Genomic DNA, 16,035 nt, shown 5'->3' with positions numbered 1-16,035 from the left:
GTTGAAAATTTGGTTGGTTGAATATCTCGCTTACTTTTTCAAAAGGTCCTACGTACATAGAAAACCCATGGCACATTGGTGGTTTTGAAAAAATAATCTAGAAATTACCTCTTTTCAGAGTAATATTACTTGAAAATGTGTAAAAATTTGGATACTCTGGCTGGTGAAAATTCACCATTTCCTGATGTAATATTACACATTTTTTTGACACAAAATCTGTCATCATTCCCTGATGCATAATACCATCATTTTTTTCTGTGTATAGAAGAAGCATTAAAACTCATTTTATCAGCCATATATAAATAACAATTCCGTTCCCGCTGTTCGTCAAACTGATTTGCATTCCATTTCGCTGCTTTATGACAGCAAATTGTGCAGAAAAGAAATTCAGAGCCTCTCCCTCTGTCATCGGTTTGTCTTCTTCACCATCAGCCGAAATTATAGCCACTACTGCTGGTGCACAGTTCGGCACGATCCTCGAATTGCTCTTACCATTGCTGCTTGCTATTTTGGTCAAATGGTGCAGTTTTCCTACCCCTAGAATGCCAATTTCCCGGCCCGAGGCGGGAAGCAATCTGTGCTTCTTCAGTGCGAAACACTCAACCACGTCGATAAACAAATAAACAGTGCTTTGCGCCATGGAGGAAACAGTTTTGATAAAAGGTTTTGAAATCAAATAAAACTGGTTTCAGTTTTCATCATTACCTACAGGAACGAATATTTATGTGCAAAACAGCTGTTGTAAAAATGTCGTTTTTTTATCCCCGTCGTCGTGCCATCCAAGCCACGTTGCTACGGAGCTTAGCAAAGAGGTCAAAAATCTAAAATTGCAGCAATAAATTTTCCTTTTGGGGCGTCCTCAAGCCACTTGCAGCCATAGTCGTCGATGCGTCACGAGATGCATAATAACAAAGTCAAACAGAGCGCCGCGGCGAAACGTCCAAAAGTGCGACCGCGCCCTGGCCAAAGACCAAAGCGGGGTGGTGGCGCGAAAATTTGTGGCTTAGTCGCGGCAGCAATTTTCCCCGATTTTATCAGTCCGTTTTTGCGAGCGCGCACAGTCTCCGTCGGGTACGCGCGAGATGTTTTGAATCTGATACAGTGGCAAACTTTGGCCATTTGCATGGAAAAGTCGCGCGTGGGATTTTCCAGGAGTTTTTTTTTTTCTTTATTCAAAATCTCTCCGAACATCAGAGACCGCCGTGAAATGTGGGACGGTGGGAAAATTTTTGCCGTCGAAAAATAGTGGCGGGGAATGATAATAGCCACACACGTACACGGCGACAATGGCTGGCTGATTTTGGTCTGAACAGAATTTTAAACGTTCTCGGGAAGCTTATCTACCGTTTTAAAAGCATCTCTAAATTGGTGCATCTTTGGTGGGGTGGCTCAGCAGAGTTTGCTGGATTTTTTTTGCTGAGCTTCAGTTGATCCACGTGAAACAAAAGTTTTCTTAGTAATGATGGATCATTTTTTCACACCTTCAATTGGATCGCTCATATTTAGTGGGAACAAAGAATAAGCATTGTCAATTGAAAACATTTATTTACGAATAAAAAGTTTCAAACACGAACCGCCAATATTTATGCTTTGAATCGCATTAATACTATTGAAATATGATAATTTAAGCGAAAAACATTATTTTGCTTGTTCCTGCTAGATTTTTAGCGACTCTGGCTCCAACTTCAGCTTCTCAAAATTTGGCTACTTCGAAAGACCCGACTCCACCAACTCTTTTTTTTTTCAAATATGTTTTCATTGTAAAATATAATTTGCATCAAATGCTCAGATATTGTAACAAAAATTTAAAAGGAACATTTACTTGTTTTTTTTTTTTGCTGCGATAAATTGCTGCTATTTAAACGTATTTTTTATTTTGCATTTGTTTTTTCAATATTTATTTTATAATTCAATTCCTTAGGTTTGATTTAGTTCTTATCATTTTTGTGTTGATATTACCAGCATCAATTATTTAACTGAAAAAAGCGCAAGAAAACAAAATTATTCATATCGTAAAAATGTAAAATGTATGAAAAACCATGAATTGTTTTCTAAAAATGTACGAAAAAACACTGAATTTAAAATTCCTACGGATTTTGCTGTGTTTACTGCGAATTGAACTTTTTTTTGAGGAACTCGATTAAAATTATTTTATAAATAAATTAGTAAGCTATTTTTTTTTTTGTTAAACACAAAAATTTGCTTACTTATCTTCTATATATATATAGAACGAAGTTTGTCGGGTAAGGCTTGTTTATTTGTAAAATAATTTTAATCAAGTTCCTCAAAAAAAAGTTTAACCAAAAAAATTTGCTTACTTATTTATTTATAAAATAATTTTAATCAAGTTCCTCAAACAGAAGTTCTATTCGCATAGCCGATTTATCATTTTTAAAATAAAGATCAATTCTAATATTTTTAAAATATTAAAAAAACTCTAAATGAGTCAAGGAATTAGGGATCAAGAAATTTAAAGAATAACTAGGGGAAATATACCCATTTTAATCACACTAAGCCGTTCGACCAATTCTCATCACTTTTGCCATTTTCCGCTATTAAATCAACATTTGCAGATGTATCAACAATGATGAGTCGCTTGCTCACTTTTGTTAGAGCTATTTATTACTTTGGAACAGTCAAAAACACTTTATTTAAGCTGTAATTCATGATCAAAGTGCTGATAGGCCGATAATAGAAATAGGCTGAGAAAGGGTATAGTTCCCCTATAAGAAAACTTTTCATTATTAATGTTGCCACACTTTTTCTGTGTATGTAGGTATTATATAACATTAAAATATTTTGCAGATTTTTTGAATAAAGGTGCACAACACGCAAAAAGTTTGTTTATAAAGCAAATTTGGATTTTAATTTTCATTTAATAAATTTGATCATGCTTCATTTTTTAAATATTGGTATGATGAGGAAATTTAACAAAGATTTTTTTAAGTTGGTGATATCTGAGTATTTATTTGCCAATCGACAAATCAAAAATATATGAATCTTTTTTGCAATAATAGTTTATATATTTGAACCTGATAAAAATAATTTAACATTCCAACGCCCAAGGCTCCAAAAAAGTTGGAACGGTAACTTCAACTCTCGGGCATAACTCAACCAATCAAGATGATTCTTCTTTCCAGTGATTTTTTTAGATGTCTAGATGATTCTAGAACTTTGCAGAACTTAATTTGATCAAATCTGTAATTTTTGCGATCAAAAACATCGTTCCAACTTTTTTATTCGCGTGTAAAAAAAAATTCGCTGAAAATTCCGCGGAGGCAGTCGTTTCGAAAAAAGGTGGAACGATGTTTTCGGTCGCAGAAATTACAGATTTCTTCAAATCAAGTTCTGCAAAATTTTAGGATCATCTAGACATTCTTACAAATCACTGGAAACAAGAATCGTTCCAATTGATTGAGTTATGCCCGAGAACCAGCGAGTTGAAGTTGCCGTTCCACCTTTTTTGGGAGGCTTGGGCGTCCGTGTAAGTTGGACATGCGTTGGGCGTTCCAGTGTTAATGAAAAAAATGTTTCTTTTTTCAACCTTTTTCAAACTTTAGTTCCGGCCCGCCACTGCTTCCGAAAAATCAAATCTGGCCTGCAGGGCCAAAAGGTTGGGCACCCCTGCAGTATACGTTCGGCTATACATGAATTTATATATTTTAAGCAAAATGTGTAATTTTTTACCGGGAACTGTTCATAGTTCCTATTAAAAAGAGTTAATATCAAACCATCCAAATTTTTCAACTTTCCAAAATACAACTATCTTGCTGTGTCTTTTAACACTGGAACGCCCAACGCATGTCCAACTTACACGGACGCCCAAGCCTCCCAAAAAAGGTGACTCGCTGGTCCTAGGGCATTACTCAACCAATCGGGACGATTTTTGATTCCAGTGATGTGTAAGAATGTCCAGATGATCCTAAAATTTTGCAAAACTTGATTTGAACAAATCTGTAATTTCTGCGACCGAAAACATCGTTCCACCTTTTTTTAAAAAGACTGCCTCCGCGGAATTTTCTGCGATTTTTTTCAACACGCGAAAAAAAAAGTTGGAACGATGTTTTTGATCGCAAAAATTACAGATTTGATCAAATTAAGTTCTGCAAAGTTCTAGAATCATCTAGACATCTTAACAAATCACTGGAAAGAAGAATCAGCTTGATTGGTTGAGTTAGGCCCGAGAACCAGTGAGTTGCAATGAAATTAAAATTATTTAAATTCAACAAAAAAAAAAGGTTATGTTTCAGATTTCAAAAATTCCATCTTCTGATTTATGGCACAAGAAGTGCTGCCAAAGTTAAAAAAATGATTTTAGAAAACAATATGATTTTCGAAAAATGTGGAAAAAAGACAAATCCAAACATTATTCTGAGATGAAAAATCAAATATGAATTTATTTAATGTTAAATACTTGACGTTTTTGCCTATAGAAGTCATGACTATTCTTGGCTATCTCTGAAAATATTTGTTTTTTTAAAGATAAGAGCATTTCATCCAGACAGCAGAATAGTAGTTTATGCAACAAGTTGCAAAAAAAAGATTTTATCAGAACAAGTTGTACATTTATCCAACGAGGTTCACCGAGTTTTGCAAGGAGTTCCATGCAACTTATTTTGCAATTCCGAAAAAAACACCATTTGAGTGGAATTATGAGTCAAATGTTCATGTGTTTCATCAATCATCCGTTTAAATAAAAATATGTTGAAAAGTATTTGTTTTAAAGGCCTTTTCAATAGTTAATGTTGATCTGAAAATCATGATGACTGGCAACCATTGACAATCATCCCTAGTATTTTTTGATTCTAAATCACTCCAACCGTTTGGCCGTTTGTCAGTTATGAATTGTTGACTGCTACATCTGTGCACCGTTTCGTGTTACTGACTGACGTCGACAGAGACAGTTTGTAGGGTCATTACTGCGTGAGTTATGGCTCGCCGTGGCTGGTGCCACACTGGTTTTAGGTAAATATTTGCGTGAAGACTGCACAAAAATATTTGAAATTGAGAAAAGTCATTTCAGAAAGTTGAAATGATCTATCCGAAAACCCACAACGACACACTCTTCACCATCGATTTACAAATGGATATTGAAACGACAAATTGCAACTAAACCACCGGAAATATTGCATGGTTGCACTTGACAGAAGGGTTGAGCAAGATTAATTCGTTTCCATTTTTCATCTGTAGAGTAGAGGAACTCCATTCTAACATGAGTTATTTTCCATTCGTTCAATCTCACTAATGAGACGACCCCGCTCAACGAATGCCAGTTTCTGAATTATTATTGCAAACAAAAAATCGACGCTATGTTGCAACACTGAAAACAAATTTTGAACAGCTCTTCACAAATGTAAACTTTGGGAATGGTACTCATAAAAATAAAGTTGAAAAGACCATCCGAGGTAATCATGGACGAAAAGTGGCCCACTTGAGCAATGCAGATTTTTCATCAAGATTTTCCACTTCCCTCAAAACAACTTTTTTCCTTGTTCCTGATTTTCCCTTCATTAATCCCACCCAAGAGATCCTTTTTACGACGACTCAGCTCTCTCCCTCGAGAGGGCTTAAATTTTATCCCAGCTGCTGGAGAGCAGAACCGCTAGTTAATTTTCCGACCCACCTTGGTTTTCCTCGTCCTCGGTGATGGAAATTCCACCACCACCACCTGACGGAATCGTTAACATCATTATCGGTGATTTTTCTCCCCTTTCGCGCGAACGGTAATCACGGCGACCAGAACCGAACCAGAAAACGGTCAATCAATTAAGACCCCAGCTCGGGGAGTCATTTTTCCGACTCCCAGGGGGAGGATGAGAGGAAAATTAATGCCTAAGCTAAACTGGCGAAACAGATGCCGGACGACCGGGAATGGGACGGAGAACTTAATGAGTGTTGACTTATTTTTTTACGAAAACGAAAACATTATGTTGCTCGCGGGGGGAGTCAATGATCCGTGAAAATTTGGCTGGGTAAGGTGCGGGAGGAGGATTTGCCTAATTTCATAAGCGGCGTCGAATTTAATTCTTCTTTGAAGTTTATGAATTTTTATTACTTTTGCTGGCAGAAGAAATGAAAGGAAGAACAAAACTTATTAACATTCTTTAATTAAAACTTTAAGAAGATTGAAATAATAACTGCTTTTCTTTTAATTTATTCTATTATAAGAGACCATCCATAAACCACGTGGACACTTTAAGGGGGGCTTTGCGTTTGTCTATTTTTTGTATGGACGTTTATCCACAAGGTGGTGGGGATTTCCAAAAATGTGTCAACGTGATTTATGGATAGTCCCTACTGAAATGTGACTAATAAATATTAGAAAAAATCAAACAATATAACTCACCCCACCACTAGAAGATCTAGAATAAAAATACAGAATGAATATTAGATTTGCACTAAATTTTCTTAAATAAAAGTATTATGTCAAAAAATGTTACTCTTTTCGATAACTTTTTTTTAATAAATTAATTTTAATTCAGCAATCAAAAACATCAAGCTTTGATTCAAGAGTGCACAGCAACCAAGGAAGTAGTATGCAATTCGCTTGAATTTTACAAATCGACTTTTCATTGATTTATTTATTTCAATTCATTTTGTCCAAATAAACCATTTTTCTTCATCCGCTTCTTCATGCAAATTTAGTGCAATGAAAACATTCCAAAATCTGTGTCTCGTGAAGGGAATTTCTGATCGATGGTGTCTTCGACAAAATTGTTTTACACTCTAAACAATATACCATTTTTACATAACTTTTTATTACATTACCCCTTCAAATTCCAGCGATTGTCCACGCTTTATACAAAAAAGATTAAATAGATTTTCTCTGTTGAAATATTAAAGTTTTTTCAGCTTTTTGAAAAAAAATTATCAGATTTTTCAAATCACAATAAACATTTCATAATGGCTAAACAATGTGATTTAAACTATTTTGTAACGTGAGTCCTGATTTCAAAAATCTAACAATATTTTTTCAAGGAGTTGACATAAATCCACGTATGTTCACTATTCCTAAAAATGTCAAATAGACCATTTTGTTGATTAACTTTACCTTAAACATGGTTTAAAATCAGTACAATTTTCAAAATTTTACAAAGGTGCTTTTCGATTTAGAATTCAATTTAACATAAAAAAAATCTGTGCATTTTCAAAACTTTCCAAACAAACACGAAGGAGGTAAAGTTTTTTAGAATTGATTTTTTCGATCAGAAACTCCCTCCAAAAACCAAAATAAAAAATTGGATTATCAAAATATGTGTCAGATATAAAACTTCATTACTATGTAATCACTTAAAATAACACTGTCAAAACTATAGTCATTTAATTTTATATCTTGTTTGTTAAACAATCTTCGTAAAACAAAAGAACTAAACTTGTTTTTTTTATTTAAAAATAAAAAAAGCATCTTACACAATTAAACTTACATCAAAATGCTGTTCCCGATGGTTCTTCTTAAGAATTATCACTCGCGAGCTATTTTTCACTTTGCGCTCCAAAATCCAGTGCAGAAAAACCAGCGCAAGAGAAAAAAAATTAACACTTAACATGCATTTGCTTTCACGCGAGTGCCAAGTATTTTCTTATTTTTTATTCTCAACTTCTCCTCCCGACAAGTCACCGATGCCAGCGCAGCTTTTTCCAACAAATGTCCGCCAATTTGTCACCACTACTCAACGTCACCAAATGCTACTATCATCCACTTTCCATACACCATCAAAAACACTACTTTTTCTGAATTAATTTCCCTTCGAGGAGTGGAAAGTGGAGACTTTTCCGACACTTACACATAAACACATTAATTAAGTACTTTTTGAGAAAAGTGCACTCTTTATGCTTCGTTCGGCTTGTGGTTGCGGATTAGCTTTCTCAACGTCACCAACCACCACGTGTCACTGCCAGAAGACAACGGAGCCTGCAGGCATCAGACACTCCCACGTGGCGTCCCGCTGTGCACACCACCGAAAAATTGGATGCAAGCTTAGGCTGGTCCGGAATTTGGGTATCCAATTTCACCAACTTACACATAATTTATTTTTATCACACTCTCCAGCTCTGCACTTTTGGGCCCTGGGATTAACTTTTTGCGAGCACTAATTTCGACTGCAGAACGAAAGCTGCTGCAACCTGCTACCATCCATCCTGGAATGGATTTTTGAGTGTGTGGGCGAAAGCTCAAAAGGACGACCGAAAAGGGAAATCGACGAAAAACTCTTTCTTAATTTATTGCATATGACTCCACTGGTAAACTGTCTTTTCGATCTTAAAAAAAAATAAAATTCACACGAATTAAGCTTCCACAACACACACCTAAAGGAAGCGCGCGACCAAAATCCACACAAAACAACGCGAAGGATTTGCATCCGTCACCGGCGACAGTCAACGTGCGACTAAAGTCCGCAACACTCCAGCTGGCACACAAAAGGACCACATGCTTTCGCAAAAATGTCCCCGCCACCAGCAGCAGCATCAGCGGCAGCATATTTTGGCCTCCCTTTCTTCACGAGAAGACCCCCAGTCCTGACGAAAAGCGTAGCATCAACAAACGGACCATGTGCTTTTGCGGTGCACAAGAGAAAGAGAGTGAGTGGAGAGAGAATTTTCCGGAGAGAGGCGGTTGTGAGGAAAAGCAGGGAAATGTTTCCCGCGCTTTTTGAAATCTCTCCATGCGAGAAGGAAGCTTCTCGCGAGAGAGAGAGTGCGATGAATAATCAGCTGTTTTTTGTTGTTGCGATGTTTTTGACACTGAAAACCATCAAAGAAAATATAAAAATATTGAATTTGGTAATAAAATAAGAAAACATATGGTAAAAACTATGAAAAAAGAAAACAACATGAAGTAAAATTTATTATTTTCAAAAGATTTCCGTGCTATAATTGTGAGAGAGAATCAGAGAGATTATTTGCTGGTGGGAAAATGATTTCATCGCATATGCGTAGATCAAAACCAAAAAACTGTGACTGTTCATGTTTGTTTTTGATATAATTGTGCCTGTTTTGCAATCTTCAATCATTATCATTTGCTTTTAGGGTTTTACATTATATTCCAGATTTAAGTGTTTTTCATTTTTTTTCCAATGAATCTTTTAAACTTTTTACCTGGCGCAGTAACGGTCCAGAACTAAGATTTGATAAATGTAAAAAATACCTTTCTTTAGTAAGTAAGGCAAAAAGGAAAAAAATCATTCAATAACTTTTATTATTTCCTTTTAAAATAAATAAACAAAATGAACCAGTGTTGCAAATAAATTTCATTACTATTGATTTGAAGAAAGAAAAAAAAAGATGATTTTCAAAAATATGAATATTTGACTTATTTTTATTTTGTTAAGAATTGTATTGCTATTGTTCTTGTCGATTGTAATTAAATATTCTCAAATAGGCAAGCTTTTGCACTCAATGCTGAGCAATTCTCTACGAAATCGGTCTTTTTACTTAAATTTTAATTTTTGTATTTTTAAATCCGACTGAAACTCTTTTGGTGCCTTCGGTATGCTCAAAAAAAGTCATTTTGCATCATTAGTTTGTCCATATAATTTTCCATACAAATTTGACAGCTGGCTGGTCAACTGATTTTTTCAAAAAATCGAAAAATTGGTCGCAAAAATTTTTCAACTTCATTTTTCGATTTAAAATCAAATTTGCAATCAAAAAGTACTTTAGTGAAATTTTGTTAAAGTGCACCGTTTTCAAGTTAAATCCATTTTAGGTGACTTTTTTGAAAATAGTTGAAGTTTTTCATTTTTTTTTAAATTAGTGCACATGTGCCACCTTTGAAAAAAATATTTTTGAAAAGCTGAGAAAATTCTCTATATTTTGCATTTTTGAACTTTGTTGATACGACCCTTAGTTGCTGAGATATTGCCATGCAAATGTTTTAAAAACAGGAAAATTGGTGTTTTCTAAGCCCCATCCAAACAACACACCATTTTCTAATGTCGATATCTCAGCAACTAATGGTCCGATTTTCAATGTGTTTTTAAACACTTGCATGGCAATATCTCAGCAACTAAAGGTCGTATGAACAAAATTCAAAAAAGCAAAATATAAAGAATTTTCTCAGCTTTTCAAAAAAATGTTTTTCAAAAGTGGGCAAACATGTGCACTAATTAAAAAAAAAATGAAAAACTGCGACTATTTTCAAAAAAGTCACCTAAAAATGGATTTTACTTGAAACGGTGCACTTTATCAAAATTTCACTAAAGTACTTTTTGATTGCAAATTTGATTTTACATTGAAAAATGAAGTCGAAAAATTTTAGCGACAAATTTTTCGATTTTTTGAAAAAATCAGTATTGATTCAAAAATTCATAACTCGCTCAAAGACTTTTTGCACAACCTGCAAATTTCTGAAAAGTTGGCATTTGATGTCCTCTAAAACATATCAAAAAATTAAAAAAATAGTGTTTTTTTGCAAATCAAGTTTTAGTGCCAAAAAGTTAAATAAAAAATCACCAAATTTTTTTTACCGTGTATCATTTTTTTCAATGTAGTCCGTATCCATACCTACAACTTGACCGAAGACACCAAACGCTAAAAAAATTCCTTCAAAAGATACAGATTTTTGAATTTTCATACATCATTTTTGTATGACCAGCTGCCACATTTTTATGAAAAATTATATGGACAAACTAATGATGCAAAATGGCTTCTTTGGGCATACCAAAGGCACCAAAAAAGTTTCAGTCAACAACAAAAATCGAATGACCGAAATCTGAGAGAACTGCTCTGCTGCAAAAAATGTAGTCAAACTTGGATGTAAATTATTTTGTCGACAGTATTTTAGGGGATAGGCATGAGCTTGAATGGTGCAACAAACTCTAGTTAATAAGCACTCTTAAATAAAAAAAAATAAAAAAAAAACATTCAAAATGGTCGTTCAAGTTTTTCAAACTATAATTTCCACAATACAACGTTTTTAAAATTCAATTCAAATATCTTTACACAAAATAGTTACAATCCGTTATTCTTCGAATTTTTAGTTAAGTTGAAGTTTATGAAAAAATATGTGTTTTGCTCACCGGTTTCTTGACTTATTTTGAGATATTTGTTAATATTTTAAAAATATTTGTATCGATCTTTATTTTCAGTTTTTTTAATTTGTTTTTAAAGCTAATTTTTATACAAAAGTTTATTGCTTAGGCAAAACAAATAAATCAATAAAGTTCCTCTAAAAAGAAACACTCCACTTCAAGAAACACAAAGAAGTTACACAGTAAAAACTGTAACCTGTAAAAATTGTGAAACTTTTCGGTAACAATACAAGTTATTTTTTTAAATAATATATAATTTTTACCAGATGGATAATTTTGTTTTTTTTTCAGTTTAATAATTAATTCTGAAGAAATCAATTCAGAAATGACAACAATCGAATTCAAACATAACAGCCAAACTTCTTTAAAATGAGTGCTGGACCGACTATCTAAAATTTGAAGTTCTCGAAATTTCTAAAATTCAAACAAAGGTTGAATAAAAATAAAAATAAATATTAATGTTGAAATTAGAGGCCCTCCACATCTTAATTATATAAATTTGTTGAAATGGTTTTGAATTATTGATTAGAATTCTATTTCTATCAATAATTTGAAGTTTGTTTTTTTTTTAAATGGCTACTTGATTCTAAGGCCGAATTTTAATGGGGGTGGGGACTGGGGAGTCATTGACTATCAGAAATATTTGCTGCAGCCTAATTGCACTTTAAATACTAAGTGCTTGAACAAGCCACTATTGCGTCTTTTATTCCAGAATTTACTGATTTTGCCCGTAACATTCAGTCCTGTAATGGAAGGCAAAATGTTATACTTGATTCTTTCGTAGTACACCTTGTTTATGATTAACTACATGTTTCGAGTTTTTATGAATTGGTGATATGCATTGATTGTGGTTGGTATATTTTACAACAAAATTATACTTTATTGAGTTCTCTTATAAGAGAGCACTTGTACAAGCAGGCACTTCGAGACCTGCCCAATAGAAAACCTATCTTAATAAAATAGATAATAAATCGATCTTAGTACTCTTCAGGTGTCCCATTCACGGTCTTCCTACTACTCCGCCTCAGTATTCACCCTCGATGCAGAATTTGTATGTGCACGCTGCAAACTTTCCGGTATTGTCACACCGACACTGGTTGCACTGGTACTTGAAGCGGGAGTTCGGCTTGCACTCGAATCCCTCCGTTCCGGGAGCAAGCTTCGACTGGGGCAGCTCGTCAACATCTCGTTTCTCCTTCGTGAAGCAGAACATCTGCGTACAGGCCGCGATTCCGTTCTCTCCGCAGTAGCAGTTGTTGCATCCGTCCGAGTGCTTGAACGACGTTCCCGGCTTGCAGTCCACCTTGGGAACCGCCTGACCGATGGCCACCTGTCGCTTCGTCTTCGTCGGGAAGCAAAATTTCTGCGTACACGCGGCGATTCCGTTTTCCGTGCAGAAGCAATTGTTACAACCGTCAGCACTCTTGAATGAGGTTCCAGGTTCGCACTGCTTTTCCGGCTGAGGAGCATCCCGTTTCGTCTTCTGTGGCTTCAGGCAAAGCTTTTCCGTACAAGCTGCACGTCCGTCAGCGGTACAGAAGCAATCATTGCATCCTTCGGCATCCTTGAATGTGCTTCCCGGAACGCACTGCTGCTGGACATCCCGTTTAACCTTGGGCACGCAGAACTTCCTGGTACAAGCGATGACACCATTTTCACCACAGAAGCAAGTGTTGCAATCATCCGAGCTCCTGAAAGACGTTCCCTTCACGCACTGGGTACCAGCTGGAGCCTCTCGCTTTACCTTGTTATTGAAACAGAACTTCATGGTACAAGCTGCGATTCCGGTTTCCGTACAGAAACAATCGTTACATCCGTCGGCACTCTTGAACGAACTTCCCGGTTCACACTGCTTGGCCAGCTTGGGAGCTTCCCGCTTGACCTTGGCAACATCGTTGAAGCAGAACTTCATCGTGCAGGCAGCGATTCCGGTTTCGGTGCAGAAGCAATCGTTACATCCATCCGAGCTCTTGAACGATGTTCCCGGCGTGCACTGCAGCGGATTTTGTCGGGACGCGTGTCTTTTTTCCCTCGGTGGGCAAGCCTTCCGGGTGCAGAACCAGCCGATCCCGTTGGCGGCGCACTTGCAGCGGTTGCAGTCCTGAAATTGAGGTGAGAAAGCATTTTTGAAAAAATCTGTTAAAATCAATTATCTTTCAACATTTTTTCATTCTCATAGATTAATATTAAATGACAAACTGCAGTCACTAAAAGCTTCTCAACCTACCTCCTGCTTAGTCTCGTTGGGGGTGCAAACCTGCCCGTTGGTGTGCACCTGCTCCTCGTCTCCCTTCGAAGCCACCGAGGCATCATCCACAGCAATCGTTGGCAGCTGAGCCACAGCCGGTGCCGGGTCGTCACTCTGGAACGAGTCCGGCACGCAGAACTTTCTCGTGCATGACATCAGCTTGCCATCGGACGAGCAGCGACATTTGTTGCACTCCACCATGAAGTTGCTTCCCGGTTCACACACTTGGCCTTCGTCCAATGCCAGCGCTAAAATTTGAAACGAAAAATATTATGATTATTTTTTTTTGTGCTGTTATTTTTACTCCACGAGCATAACTTCTTATCAGCGAGCATAGTAAAAAAAAGAAGAGGAGTGGAAAAAAAATCCATGGTCATGCCAAGCTGAAAAAAGCCGTGAAGTCATCTCCCGATTATGGGCCCGATTTGTTTACAGTCGTCATCGCTGCAATTACCCTGGAGGAGAAGCACATGCTGTATGGTTCAGCTCAGCAGTAAAGCCACATGCTGACACCGCCAGCGATAAGCGGGTGATAAAGGTTCTCGAGTAAACTCGTGCGTTACAGAGCCTGAGATGACCCAGATGAACAGCATCAAACGCTGTCTACCACATCCGTCCATTTCGGATCGAATTGCCGGCTCAAAGAGTGTGTGAGAGTGTTCGGAGAAGAAGAAAACACGGAAAAAGTCACAATCAGCAACCGATTGCAAGAAGGAGAGAGCGAAGCCATAATTGAAAGCTGAACTTGACCTTTCACCAACAGCAGTCTGTCGACGTTGAACAACCGGAGGAAGAATCGCGTTCCCAAGTCCTAACGGCAATTTGCGCGTTAGCTTGCGGATTCGGCTGGGCGTTACAGTTTACGTTTCAACTTTGGTCAAGGTAGCCGAATTACAATTAGCTTATTCGGTCCGGAAGTGAAGCTGAAATTTTGGCTTAGACGAAGCCACCTTGAACTTGACTGACGTGGACAAAGCAAAATTAATTAATTGTTCAGAATTTATGCTAATGAATTCGCTCACAAAATTTTCAACAGTTTTCCAAACAAATTCAAATCGATTTGTTTCAATTTCAAAACGAATTCTAGAGAGATTTACTCTGAACGCCAAAATAAACAGTAAGAAGAGAACTTATTATTAGTGAAAAATATAGAATGTTACCAATTCTCTTTTTGATAAATTAAAAGATTGTTATTAAATCTCACCAAATTACACAACATTTGAGCAAATCTTGGTTTTTTTTAACTTAACACACTTAACAAAAAAAAATCTTTTGAAAATAAAAATAGTGTTTTTCAAAACAAACTTCAATTGGCAAATTTATATATAAAAAAAAGAAAACTCGATCTGAAGGGTTGGTTGAATATTCTAGTATAACTCTGTTTAGGCCGATGCAAATATTTTTCAAAGTTTTTGTCCCTCGGCTCTGGCTGGGGTCGAGGGGGGTCAAAAAAATCAAAAAATTAAAAAAATTGAAATATATTTTTTTACCCTCTGATTTTTTGGCCAACTTTGAAGGGGGGGGGAGACAAAAAGTTTAAATAAAATTTGTACTAGCCTTAAACATGGTAATATAACACCTAAAAATATGAGTGCTATCAAATGAGTCGAATCGGGACAACAGCCTGAAAAAAATATTAAAAGGTTGTAAGAAAACGTGGCGAAACATTTTTCACATCGATTTTCAGATTCTCAACTCTCTTAAGATGACGAAAAACATTGTTTTTTTCTAAAACTGTGTAAAGTTGAAAACTTGTGTAAAAATATATATTGAAGAACAAATCTAGAGTTTTGTTTATAGGACCTTTTCAAAAAATCACTAAAAACATCCTGAATTCACACCTTTTATGCTCTGGAAATAGCATTTATTCTTGTAATGAACAAGAAATTTATTAAGTCGGTTTTATTCAATGCCTCAGAAATATACCATACCAAAAACACATAAACCAATTCAATGCAATTGAAAATCAATTTTTACAAAACCCCAAAAACCCAAAAAATAAGAATTAAACAAATTTAAAAAAATGATTTGAAAATTCAATCAAAACCAAAACCACCACATAAAAATACAGAAAGTCATTTGTATTGAATCCAAACATAACAACAAGTTTCACTCAAATTACAGTCAAACATAAACAATAGGTAAGATTTATGCAATTTCGTGCAAAATAATCACCACACCACAACACACTTTTCCGTACCTCCAGCGACGAGCACCGCCGCAATTAGTAGTAATGACCTCATCGCGAGCTTCACCACCTTCCGTATTGATTCAGATCTTCCCGGCTAACTATTCCTCTTGATCTTCCCCCGGCAACTCTCCAGGCCACACAATTCCGGACGTTGGCACTTTGCACACTATCTCGTCAATACACCTTACGACGATCTCTTCCCCGTTAAATTCTTAATTGATCGTTCAATTATTGGCTGTCGACCTGCTTAGGAACACCGGCACTGAACTGTCTCCTCCGAAAAAGCTGTCTTTCGATCCTCACTTTCGCACTTGAGCTGCTCGACTGGTTCGCCGATCGGTCAGCTTCATTCATTTAAATACTTTATCAGCTCGTGTTCGAACCCGGGCCCCGACGACGACGACGACGACGCCAGCGACGAATGGCAACCACAGAACCAGCCGGCGATAATTGTGGAACGAGCGGTTGTATTCCCGCGAAGTAAATATTCTTTTAACCCTCTGTTGGTATTCTTTGTAGAAATTTAATGGTTCTATTTTTGATATGAGTACAAAAGTTTGTTTTTA

At 36.3% G+C, this 16,035-nt stretch overlaps 2 protein-coding genes across 3 annotated transcripts in view; both read right to left on the bottom strand.

Moving 5' to 3' along the window:
* LOC6050984 (trace amine-associated receptor 1) overlaps positions 1–8,488 on the bottom strand; it is a 118,190-nt gene extending 109,702 nt beyond the window's left edge. Inside the window, exons 1-2 of one of the 2 annotated variants that reach the window (XM_038256546.1) lie at positions 8,308–8,488; positions 7,425–8,139 (exon numbers count right to left, since the gene is read on the bottom strand). The gene's annotated coding sequence lies outside the window, so the exon portion shown is untranslated. Of the gene's footprint in view, positions 1–7,424 lie in introns of both variants that reach the window. The other variant, XM_038256545.1, reaches the window with a different exon arrangement.
* A 3,399-nt stretch (positions 8,489–11,887) lies between these two features.
* Positions 11,888–15,811, bottom strand: LOC6043268 (kielin/chordin-like protein). The gene is made up of 3 exons (XM_038255803.1): positions 15,479–15,811; positions 13,258–13,526; positions 11,888–13,131 (listed from the first exon to the last, which is right to left on the bottom strand). Exons 1-3 carry the CDS (start codon positions 15,519–15,521, stop codon positions 12,055–12,057), a joined length of 1,389 nt encoding a protein of 462 aa, XP_038111731.1. The 5' UTR covers positions 15,522–15,811; the 3' UTR covers positions 11,888–12,054.
* Positions 15,812–16,035: the final 224 nt, after the last annotated feature.

This window comes from Culex quinquefasciatus, chromosome 2 (genome assembly GCF_015732765.1).
Source record: "Culex quinquefasciatus strain JHB chromosome 2, VPISU_Cqui_1.0_pri_paternal, whole genome shotgun sequence".
In the NCBI taxonomy this organism is placed as follows: Eukaryota; Metazoa; Arthropoda; class Insecta; order Diptera; family Culicidae; genus Culex; species Culex quinquefasciatus.
Note: the sequence above shows the minus strand (reverse complement) of the source record. Positions and strands in the feature narration are given on the sequence as shown.

What these genes read in the sequence shown, in the direction of transcription:
- LOC6043268 (XM_038255803.1), bottom strand. Translation starts at nt 15,521, where the DNA reads ATGAGGTCATTACTACTAATTGCGGCGGTGCTCGTCGCTGGAG. An exon ending in GGCGGTGCTCGTCGCTGGAG is followed by an intron (nt 13,527 to 15,478) that starts GTACGGAAAAGT and finishes TTCAAATTTTAG; the next exon opens with CGCTGGCATTGGACGAAGGC. An exon ending in CCAACGAGACTAAGCAGGAG is followed by an intron (nt 13,132 to 13,257) that starts GTAGGTTGAGAA and finishes CCTCAATTTCAG; the next exon opens with GACTGCAACCGCTGCAAGTG.